At 35.3% G+C, this 12,782-nt stretch overlaps 1 protein-coding gene across 1 annotated transcript in view; it reads right to left on the bottom strand.

Annotated features, from left to right (window-relative positions):
- RASA1 (RAS p21 protein activator 1) overlaps positions 1-12,782 on the bottom strand; it is a gene marked incomplete in the record, with an annotated part of 120,605 nt that overhangs the window by 20,877 nt on the left and 86,946 nt on the right. Inside the window, 2 exon segments of the mRNA XM_014583926.2 lie at positions 3,963-4,040; positions 6,929-7,016. Coding sequence (XP_014439412.1) covers positions 3,963-4,040; positions 6,929-7,016 — 166 coding nt within the window.

Genomic DNA, 12,782 nt, shown 5'->3' with positions numbered 1-12,782 from the left:
CCATAAATGAAAAACCCTAAAAAAAAAAAAAAAAAAAAAAAAAAGCAACTCCTGTAAAACAAAACAAACAAACAAACAAACAAACAAAACCCCAAGACAGTAACTTCTTCTTTCTCACTTTTTAGAAAATATGAACTTTGATTATATTTTCCCCTTTTATGTGACATACTAGAAAATATAACATTCAAACATTTAAAATAATTCTTCCCACTTAAACGTTTAATTTTATTCCACAAGTTATTTCTCTTATGCTCTTGCAGAAATAATGAAATACACTTTCTCTACCATAAACCAATGATACAGAGAAAATGAAGCTGAGAAGATTCTTACTTAAGAGGGTACTGACAATGTCACTACCCAAACCAAAATCCCTGTAATATAATTCTTATGTGAAAAAGTTTATTTCTATAAAAAAATTTCCATGGCTACAAAGTGTTATTCAAATTCCACCCTTTCATTTTATTAGAAAAAAGATACAAATCTAAAAGAGCTTAAGTTGTCAGTGTCAGTTATTTCCCACCCTCTTCTCACACTATCTATGGTGTCTACAATTGTCTTCCATTCCTACCCCCCCCACCATTTTGTTGATCCCACAATTTCTTACATAACCTAACTACTTTCAATAGCAAGTTCAGCTGGTAATTTCAAGAAAAGCAGTTTTGAATTGGTAAGGAAATTTGCTTAAAACTTAAAAACTTAAAGCCTGGAAACGGTTAGTATTCTGTTCAAGTAGTAGGTACATGAACCTATTGACAGCTCAAGACAGGACAAAAACTCTTAAAAGTGGACCACAAAGCCTAGAAGAAAAGCAGCAGTATTTTATGATATTCAACTCCAGACTTGTCCCTATGATTAAGTTAGCCATTTTCTTAGTTTTTGAACTCCTATTTCTGTGTGACTACATTTAATTTTCCTGAATAGCACTCCCTTGAGAACTTTTTGGAGATCTGGTCTGGTGCTGGTAAATTCTTTCAGGTTTTGTTTATCTGAAATTGTTCTTGTCTTTTCTTCCCATATGAAGGATAATCTTGCCGGTTACAGTATTCTTGGTTGAAATTGCTTTTCCCTTAACACTTTGAATATATTTTCCCATTCTTTTCCTTGCTCACACTGTTTCCGATGAGAGGCTTGCTGTTAGTCTAATGGGATGGGATATCTTTTGTAGGTAACTTGCTGTTTCTCTCTTGCCAATTTTAGTATCTTGTCCTTGTCTATGGTTTTGGTCAGTCTGGCTATACTGTGTCTTGAAGAAGATCTTCTTGGGTTGATTCAATTTGGAGTCCTTTGTATTTCTTGGGACTGGATCTTTGAGTGCCTCTCTAGGTTTGGAAAGTTTTCTTGCAGGATTTCATGGAATAGATTATCAATGCCGTTATTAGTCTCTTCACCTTCTGGGATGACAATTATCCAGATGTTTGGACATTTGATGGCATCTAGTATTTCTCATATATTATTCTCAAATTTTTGGGTAATTTTCTCAGTCTTCGTGGTAGATTTTTCTAGACCAGCAATTTTCTTTTCTGCATCTGAGATTCTATTTTCTGTATGATTTAGTCTGCTCTTAATACTTTCAAGAGAGATTTTGATTTCCTGTATTATAGTCTTCATCTCTAACAGTTCCATTTGATTCTTTTGTAAAGTGTGTAATTCCTCTTTTAAATCTTGCAATAATTTCCTCACCTCCTGGAACTACTCAGCTCCTTTCCCCTTCTTCTGCAGTTCATTGTCTCTCTTCTCTTGTATCTCTGTTAGCTTCACCATTATGAATGTTCTAAATTCTTTATCAGACGTTTCCAAGATTTCCATTGAACTGTCTGTGGATAAAAAGGAGTTATTCTTTTCCCTTGGAGGAGAAGTATTTTCTTGCTTCCCCGTATTTCTTGTGGTCCTGCAGTGATTTCTAGTCATCTGGTGGAAAGTGTGTTTCTTCCCAAACTTGAAGTTCAATTAGTCCTCAGGAGCCATGAAGGTGTCTTCTGCGGCCTGCTCCCTTGCCTCTCCTCTGGATTTGTGGGCTAGAGGCTGAATTATCAGTAGAAAAATCTTCATTTCTTTATCCTCTGAAATCACTAGTTCTTAAGAGCCATGAACGTGTCTTCTCAAGTTGACAGTTTTGATGCCAAAATTTCAACCATCTATCTTATATTATCAGTATCAGTATTTCTCTTACCACTTATTATATTTGTATGGTCTTAGACAAATCAGTCTCCTGAGTCCAGAATTCTGAGAGGAGAATGGAGGAGAAGGGATTGCACCATGGCCATCCCCCTGGGAGTGGTTTCTTACTTTCTCTCTCTGTCTCTGTCTCTCTGGAGAAGATTTCCATTGAACTGTCTGTGGATAAAAAGGAGTTATTCTTTTCCCTTGGAGGAGAAGTATTTTCTTGCTTCCCCGTATTTCTTGTGGTCCTGCAGTGATTTCTAGTCATCTGGTGGAAAGTGTGTTTCTTCCCAAACTTGAAGTTCAATTAGTCCTCAGGAGCCATGAAGGTGTCTTCTGCGGCCTGCTCCCTTGCCTCTCCTCTGGATTTGTGGGCTAGAGGCTGAATTATCAGTAGAAAAATCTTCATTTCTTTATCCTCTGAAATCACTAGTTCTTAAGAGCCATGAACGTGTCTTCTCAAGTTGACAGTTTTGATGCCAAAATTTCAACCATCTATCTTATATTATCAGTATCAGTATTTCTCTTACCACTTATTATATTTGTATGGTCTTAGACAAATCAGTCTCCTGAGTCCAGAATTCTGAGAGGAGAATGGAGGAGAAGGGATTGCACCATGGCCATCCCCCTGGGAGTGGTTTCTTACTTTCTCTCTCTGTCTCTGTCTCTCTGGAGAGCACACATGCCCTATAGCAAAAATCTTTCTCCCCTGCCCCCCAGAAAATCATCTTTCTCATAAATAAAATAAAGTCTGCTCCAGGGGTGGCTGTAAGGATTAGAAACATGTACAACACATAACAAAGTACTTGATTCATAAAAAAAAAGAAAAAGCTCAAGAAATGTTAATATGAATATTTATAATGATAATTCATAGCTAGAGTTTCACACAGAACACAACTTGCTCTTATTAACAAAAGTTCAATATGATTTTCCATAGCTTACAAAATGGTCAATATAGTTGTATAACATATGGTGATGATATATATAAAATAAAATATTCTTCAAGAAAGAGCCAGATTTTTGGTGATGGGCTAATAAGTATTAGGTGACTAATTAGTATTAGGTGACTAATTTATCCAAACTCAGTAAAATAATCTATTAAATTAACCAAGCTTTTTGGCAAGTCCCATAAGGAGAACAGGATTCACTTTGGTCAACAAAGTCTTAATCTTTTCTCAAAGTCCCAAGAATGTCACAATTTGCCTTACTTCTTCCAATTATTGAAAGATTAATGTAAAAGAAAAATAAAAACAAAAAGCCCCAAGAAATATAGTGTATAAAGTTGCCCTTACATACCTTGAAAAAAAGAGAATGCCTAACTTATATTTCCACAAAAAAAGTATAGTACATGTTAAGGTTTCAGAAATTATTAGTATGGTATTTTGAAATCTGTTAGAATTTGTACTGTAAGTCAGATGATCTTTTCAATAAGTACCTATAGAAAAGTAAGTGCCCAACAGAACAGTTTCTGCTGCTGGTTTGATACTGTTGTTTTAATTGGAAGAATAATTTTTCATACACACATGCATATACATTATATACACACATATATTAAATGTATGCATATTCATGACCTCTCTCAAAAGTTGGCATTTGTACTAAGAATCAAGAAAAAATTCTCTTTCATGAAGAAATAACTATTTTTCCTACTACTGAAATAAGTGGCAGCATGGCTTTAAAATGCTTGAAAAGATTAGCTACTTAGAAATGTTGCCCAAAATTGTTCAATTAAAAAAATAAAAAAAGAGGAATGTTATAGAGTAAAATATGATAGTTACATATCAAAGAAAATTAGGTTTCACCTGACGAAGGCGTTTATTAGATGTCCCTGGACTACTTTTCCGTAAATTGCAAAATGCCTGCAGGCCTTTCATCCAATCCTACAAAAAATAATACAGCATTTCAGATAAATATACACTAGTTTATGTTTCTAATCTATTTGTTTTTCTCAATAGTTCTTTTCTTCTCTAGAATGGCATTTCTATTCTAAGAGTAGATTGTACTTTATTATTTACTCTAATAAAGTAAAGCAATACCAAGACAGTTATAATAATTCTGTAAAAAAAACTTCTTGAACTTATCTTGAATCTGTATAAAGTTAATGTTAAATACACCAAGAGGTGGCTATTAGCTAAAGTAAAATTTACATGAGAGAAATTGTTCCTACCATACAAATACTACCTTGGGGAACAAATGAGTATGTACTGTCCCGCTGTTACATCTGAGGCTTTCTATGGCAGAATTTAACTTGATAATTTGTGAGAAAAGAAGAGGGCTCAGCTCATTGCAAAGCCAGCTGATTAATATGATGACAAGCACCCTAACCTTTACCTCACACTAAATTATAGGCAGAAGAGTATAATGTAATTCAGGCTTTTGGTAAGACATTCCAATGTGACATTAGAGTCTACTGATCTTCAGCCTAATATGCAAACTGAATTGTACCTGTATTTTTCAAATGTTTAAATATCTAATGCTCTGGAGAAAGGATAGAACTATTTAACATTATTAAAAATAAATGTTAACTTTGGCTTACCTGGAAAGCTTTGTACTACTGATGTTTTTTAATTATGTCTTTTGTTTGCTGGCTATTTCAAAGATTCTGAACTCTGTCATAGCCCACTAAAATCAACAAAACTTGGAAATACCACTTAAAGTAAAAAAAAAAAATTGTTTTTAAATGGTATGTGGAAATAGAGGCTATGGAAAGAGTTCTAAACTGTACTGAAAAATATACAAAATATACTGAACTGTCGTTAAGATATATAACACTTCTTTATTCAGAAAGAAGGAACATAGTAAAATAATGAGAATCATGCCCAGTCACATGTACATGCATGCCCAAAATCTTAAAAGGAGAACAGAATAGAAGGGATTGCAGTATGGCCATCCCCCCAGGGAATGATTTCTCACTTTCTCATGAGCACTCTCTCTCTTTCTGTTGTTCTCTGGTGAGCATACGCACCCTATAGCAAAAAACTAAAAATAAATATATACAAATTCTAAGTTACCAAAAGTTTTGGAGCTTTACTTTTCACCTAAGAATTAGGATTCGGGGGACCAGCAAGTGGCATGGTGGCTAAGGTGCTGGACACTCCCACATGGGTGACCACGGTTCAAGTCCTGGACCTGGTAGCTTGCTTTCTCACTTTTTCTCTCTCTCTCTCTGTGTATGTGTGTGTGTGTGTGTGTGTGTCTGTTCAAATTAAAATAAATGAATGTATAAATAAAATTTTAAAAATAAAGAATTAAGATTCTCAGCTGCAAAACAGTTTAATGTGCACTGTATGTGAAAGGCGTATTTCAGATATTTTACAAAGGCTCTAAATATGACAATTATGAAGTATAAAACATAGTTTCTCATCTGTCACGTTTATTCTACAAGTCTAATATTTTCATAATTCATGAGTAAGGGACCCACACTAGGATCCACAATTTCAAGAGCATCTGCCTCTGATCCAGCCAGGGATGGCAAATGATGTTCTATTTCTAACAAAGCTAGGTTATTCCTCCCTTTAAATACTGTGAGGTCCTTCTATAGAATGTAAAGCAGAATATAGTCTTAGCTAAACAAAATATGCCCCCAAAGTATTATGGTTCAAATATAATAACATATTTTTAAAAGTAGCCTTTTAAAAATATTTCTTCACAAAATTAGTTAAAATCTAATAAAAGTTATAAGAGGGGCATTTCACATGGATCAATGGCTAGGTTAGAGCAGACATAATATCTAATCTGAGAAAATATACAGAAAAATTCAGGAAATAAATTTTCTCTTGGGTAATGAAGTTTTATTTTCAGACATGGGTTCAACCAATAAAGAATAACAATGCTTGGAGCCAGCAGATGATGTAGCAGTTACGTTGCTTGACTCCCAGATGGCTGACCATGGTTTGAGTCCTGGACCCAGTGGCATGAAACTCACAACGGGTGCCTGTGCATGCATGTGCAAAGATCCCAGGAAGAGAATGGAAGAGAAGGGATTGCAGTGTGGTCATTCCCCCCTGGATGGCGACTTCTTACTGTCCCTCTCACTGTCTCTGTCTTTTTGTCTCTCTATTCAGGGACAGCATGTGCCCTAAGGCAAAATCTCTTAAAAAAAATAAAAAAGAATAACAATGCTCATTAACAAAACTAGCTGGCTTACCTGTAGACTGAACTGAGATTATCTATAACCTTGATGTAGAGAGAATTTTCAATAAGCATAATTAGTTGTCCTCAACATTTTACTGGGTTGTTGGAAAAGTCATGACACATTTTTGCAGAGAAAAACGTGTCATGACTTTTCTGATGACCCAACAGAATATGTAATTTTTCATTCCTAATAACCCTTTACACACTAGCTATGCATTTCTTTGGGAAAACACTTTTACCTGTGAAAATTCTTGAGAAATTACTTAAAAGATGATTAGCTATCCTTTTATCACTGTACCTTAAATGCAACAGTGTTTTTAGTTGAGAAAACATAGGCAGGGAGCAGCAGAGGTTGAAATGGTTATGTTGCTGGACTCCCACATAGTCAACCATGGTTCAGATCTCAGACTCCGTGGCTTTAAATTCATGCTGGGCACGTATGCATGTGTGCCCAAGATCCTGAGAGGAGACTGAAGGAGAAGTAATTTCTTGCTTTCTGTCTCTCTACCTCTGTCTGTCTCTCAGGCAAACACATACTCCCTATAGCAAAATTATCTCTTTAAAAAAAAAAGAAAGAAAAGAAATCATGGACAAGTATAAGGTTCAGAGTAGTTTATAAAAACAACAGTCTTACCTCTGCTTGTTCTGGAGTTTCTCCTGCAAAGTAAAAGATGTAATGTTCTTCACTAAAGTGCTGAACTACTATCTGAAAGCAGTTTGGCCTTTAAAATACAAACAAAAAAAGTTATTAAGAAGCTTAAAAAATATTGAAACATTTACACCAACTTTTAAAGAAATCACAATATATAACTTAATATAAGATTATAATTCTTAATAGAAAATACTCTATTGTGCCAGGTCCTTACTAAAAAGAAAATGTCAGCTACATGTATTTTAGAAAACTGCATGTCAGCATCATTGAAATTTTATCAGTCTTTCAAAGTGTAAAATAAAAAAAAGTACTGTTTTAAATTACACCAGAAATAGAAAGCTACAAAAAAACTGAAGCAGAATTGCTAAAATTATACATAGTTAATCTGAAAACTTTTTATATGCATTTGGAAAAAATAAAACACCAGAAATGTTCCTAGATCAAAATTACCTTAATGATTATCTCTAAGTATATTGTGGGTGATTTTAATTTTCTTTGTTATAATTTTCTATATTTACACATTTTTCAGCAAGAAGATCATTTTTTCTCACCTGTTAAAATGGAAACTTCTCTTCATATACATACTTACATGAAATTTAAATGACCTAACAGTGGTAAACAACGTATGTTCTTATCCTCTTTTAGGCATAATATAAACCATTTAACATGTAAGCACAATAGTAGAGAGCAATTTAATTTTTCTTGGATATGTGTTATCTTTCCTACAAGACTTACAAATGTCTGCTAAGTTCCTGAATATTTTTAGAATTCAATAAATGTTATTTCTAGTCTCTTCTTTAAACAAATGTTATGCTTATAATGTTAGGAGCAAAGTATACAGATTACTTGCTGAAGATAAAAATCATCTTTTCACTCTTTGAGACTGTCATTAAAGTGATAATGAAAAGCCTTTCACAATTCTAAAATTGTCTTCAATCAGACTAACCACTCTGGCTAGACAAATTATAAAAACCAAAACAACAACAAAAGACACTTTTTGAAGGCAGGAGAGAATCACCAAAACAATTTAAGACTTGAGGGACCGAGCTAAACCAAGGTGAGCCTGATATTCCCCATAGCTTCTCTCTGTAAAGCATTTACCAATTCCTAAGCCATGAACAGAGCACAAGGAGCTGAGAAGCTAAGAGGCTGAAGAGAAAGCAGCTAAAAGGTAAAAAAGCCAGTCAGCAAATGCAGCAGTTTCACAGTGCTAGGAGATAAAAATTAAGTTCAGGGTACTCAAAGAAAAGGCTTTCACTTGAGACACTTGCAAAGCCATACCTTTACAATAAGGGCAAACCAATAAGCCTTCATCATCGCTAAAACCCAACCTCAACTTAATTCCTGAGGGGATAAAAATGAACTAAACCGGAGCCAGCAGGTGGCATGGTGGATAAAGGCACTGGACTTTCACATGGTCCACCACGGCTTGAGTCCTGGATCTAGTGGCTTGAAAATCACACTTCTCTGTGTGCCCAAAATCCCAGGAGGAGAATGGAAAAGAGCTTACAGAGTGGTTATCTCCCCTGGGGGTGATTTCTCACCCCCGCCCCGCCCCAGCAAGCACACACACCCTATGACAAAAACCTAAAAAATAAAAATCAACTACACCTATTCCTCTGTCAGAAAAGCAATCCTTTCCAGAGGCAGTAACATTACCCACAGCTTTCACAGTTTTTCATATATGATATCCACCATTCAGTCAAACTTACATAGACATTAAGGAATTTCACATAACTGAAAGCCAAGAGAGAAAAACAAAAACAAAACAAAACCCCAGAAAATAGAGGACTTATATTGATATATAATCCAGATATTGAGGATAGAAACAATTTTCAAATAACTGGAATTGAAATATTTAAGTTAATAAATAATGAGAGGCCAGCAGGTGGTGTGGAATTTAAGGAGGCCGATCCCACATGGCTGACTGTGTAGTTCAAGCCCTGGACAAGGTAGCTTGAAAAACAAGCTGGATACATGTGCAGATATTGAGGACAGACACAATTTTTAAATAACTGGAATTGAAATGTGTAAGTTAATAGATAATAAGAGGCCAGCAGGTGGTGTGGAACTTAAGGAGGCTGATCCCACGTGGCTGGCTGTGCAGTTCAAGCCCTGGACAAGGTAGCTTGAAAAACAAGTTGGGTGCATGTGTGCCCAAAATCCTGAGGGGAGACTGGAGGAAAGGTGACTGACATGTGACTGTCCCTCCAAGAAGATGATTTCTCACTTTCCCTCTCTATTCTTTTGTCGCCAGTGAGTGAATATATCCTATGGCAAAAACTAAAAAGAAAACTAATAAAAAGTAATGAGAATTTTGCCAAAAAATTGGATCAATCAGAAATAACAAAGGGAGATTTTAAATTGAAAACTTTCCTTTTTTTTTCTCCCCCCCTCCTTTTTTTTGAGAGGTCTTTGATATAGGGCGCGTGCACTCACCAGACAGACAGAGACAGAAAGCGAGAAATCACCCCCCAGGGGGGATGGTCACGTGGCAATCCCTTCTCCTCCATTCTCCTCTCGGGATCTTGGGCACGCATGCACACGCGCCCAGCGTGAGTTTTAAGCCACCGGGTCCGGGACGCAAACCGCGGTCGACTACATGGGAGTTCAGCGACATAGCCGTTACGCTAACTGCTGGTCCTTTAAATTGAAAACTTTTTAAAATAACGTTAAAACTTCAACAATTAGATTTAACCGAAGAGTAAATTAGTGGGCAGGAAAATCAGAAGAAAATATCAACATTTAGCCTGAGGCAAAAATAAGAAAAAAGGTGAAAAAACATAGAAGACTATAGACATATGGAGCACTGTCAAAAAGTTGTGACAGGTTTAATAGGAATCCCAGAAAACAAAGGAGAATGTGGCATAAGAACTGTTTAAAAAAATGCCAACCAAGAAATTTCTAAAACTGATAAAAGACATCAGGTCTCAGGTTAAAGAAGTTCTACAACATTAGAATAAATCATTTAAAAATTTTACAGTAGGCATATCTCGGTTTTACTTAAAAAAAAATCTTAAGAAAAAATCTCAAAGCATCCATAGAAGAATGAGATAGAGTTCCTCTTAGAGAAAAAATGATACATTACCTCTAATTAGAAAACAGAATGACAACGAAAATGCTGGATATTAAAAAATTACCTTTAAATGCTGAAAGAAAGTAACTTCCAATATAAAATTTAATATCCAGGAAAACATTTTTCATAAATGAAGAGGAAACAATAAATACTGCCACAGTTAAAGATCTAGCCTTTGAAAGGACAAAGGTATAAGATTCCCACGTATTCGCTAAACTATTACTGAAACACCTTTCAACTCCTGCTTCTAAAATAGTCAATATTTAAAGTACAGCAGGATTCAAAGTGAGAAGTTTAATACACAGAAACAGAGTCTGCAGACCTCCTAATTACTGAAACTAATACGGAAAAGCTGCACAGCTCTGCAACCATACTAATCACCTATTGCAGAAAGCTACCGTTAACGTTCACATTAGACTTCATGTAAATGCTAAAGGTTAGCATATCATTCTATGCTTAATACTACACAAGGCAAGAAATGTTCAATCTCCACCATATATTTGATTAAACAATAAAGAAAAAGGATACCACGTTCATCCACAATTTTCCCTTTTGCTCTCTTAACACCTGTATTCTATAACTTAACATGAATTGATATCAACCTAATTTTTACTTTGCCTATTACATGATAGAGACGTCTTCTCATTCCCGAGATATACTTTACTGATCCTGTTTTCCTTAGTACTTAAACTTACTTAGTGCTTATTGCCTTCTTGTCACAGGCAAGTCACACTTTTTAAAAACAGTAGTGCTAAATTCACATATTAAAAAAAAACTTAGTGTTTTTTCAAAATCAGAAACTGGAGCTTAGTTCTCATGGATATAACTTTTTAATGTTAGTCTTAGAGTTAATATCACTGAATATGACTCATGACTAAAAAGGTTTTAAAATGTCTTTAAATTCCTGAAAATTACCTTCAACAAGACATTTCCCACTAGGAGCAAACTACAAATTTGTAACAAATGGTAAATGTATATTTATTGCTTTCCTCCCTCTATCTGACAGAAACGTCTGTCTTGATACTAACTAGAAGAGGAGTAATTCAGTCTCAACATTGGACTTCACGAATCTGATCCTCCTCTAACTCTGGCCAATCTTTTCTTTAGTTATCAAGTGTAATGTGGACCTTTCTTTGATAATATATTTTTAATTTAATTCTACTTATACATATAAAATATGTGAAAATAATGCTCAAGCTTTTCCTCAAACTTATGGATATTATTCATCTTTTTTTAAAGGTTCATATTATTCAAATTGTATATGCCACTAGTGAATCATTTTTTAACCTTGTTTTTCTAAGGGTGAATTTCTCTTTAAACCCATAAACTGTAAGAACAAACTAACTTTTTATGGGCTGGCCCTGTGTCTTGGTGGGTGTGGGAGCTATATCCCACATGGTAGGCTGCAAAATTGAAATCCAAATCCCAGCAGCTTTAAAAACACACCAGGCAGATGTGCATGCATGCCCAAAATCCCAACAGGATGAAGAAATGGAAGAGAATAGACTGTAGTATGACCACACCCCACTTGGGGATGCTTTCCTCCTCTGTCTCTGTCTCTGGTTAATACATGTGCCCTCTGGCAATTAAAAAACAAAACAAAAAACAAAACAAAACTTTTTCCATTGTATGTATGATTTCTGAGGCAGTTCACCCATTTTTCAAAGTAAGACCCATTCACCAAGAAAGCTTTTTAACCTGTAGATAATAAAACTCAACAAAGCTCTTCTTTTGGACAGCTAACATACTTCATATCAAACAGGATTCCATTACTTTAAATAAAACTGAAAACACATGCAGCTGAAGCAGCTTGTTCTTTTTTTCCTTAATTTTTTATTTATTTTTTTTAGTTTTTTTTTTCATAGGGTCTGTGAGAGACAGAGAGAAAATGAGAAATTACCCCTACCCTTGGGGGTGGGGGAGGGTGGCTACACTGCAATCCCTTCTCTTCCATTCTTCTGGGATTTTGGACACACACACACACACGCACACACACATGCCCGGTGTGATTTTCAAGATGCCAGAACTGCAACTTGAACCATATTCAGCCCTGTGGAAATTGAGAACCTTCACCACCATGCCACCTGCTGGCCTGTATCAGCTTGGATTTTATTAGAGCCTATATTTTATAACATTATTTAATATAGAATTCAGATCTATGGATAAATACAAAAGGACATCTATGTATTGCTTATTTTCCAGATTTTTCCCCCCAGGTTTTTGCAATAGGGTGTATGTAACTTGCTGGAAAGGAAATGTGAAAAATCACTCTTTTTTTTGGAGGGGAGGGGAAAGAATGGCCATGCCATAATTCCTTCTCCTTCATTTTCCTCTCAGGATTTTGGGCACACATACACAGGCACTGAGTGTGACTTTCAAGCCATGAAGTCTGGGGCTTACAATGCAGTCAACCATGTGGGATAGAACCTTAACCACCATACCACCTGCTGGCCCCCCAGAATGAATTCTTGATGTAAAACCATTAAATGTTTCTATCATGAAGCCTCATCACCTATCATAAGCATAAACAGCATTTCCATGAGAGTTTCCTTGTTTCAAAGGACTCATTCCCTATTTGAAATATTTTACTCATACTAGTTTTTGGTACTTCTTTGAATGGCAAACAATTTTCTTTCATTTTTCTAATGTTTACAGATTCATTGGTCTACAGTAAAAAAGGTAGGCTCTTGATATATGTACAACCTATCACTTGATTCATGAATGCATTTATTGATAATACTAATCCTATTTGAAAATGAT

Source organism: Tupaia chinensis, unplaced genomic scaffold, assembly GCF_000334495.1.
Source record: "Tupaia chinensis unplaced genomic scaffold, TupChi_1.0 Scaffold145147_1, whole genome shotgun sequence".
Taxonomy (NCBI): domain Eukaryota; kingdom Metazoa; phylum Chordata; class Mammalia; order Scandentia; family Tupaiidae; genus Tupaia; species Tupaia belangeri.
Note: the sequence above shows the minus strand (reverse complement) of the source record. Positions and strands in the feature narration are given on the sequence as shown.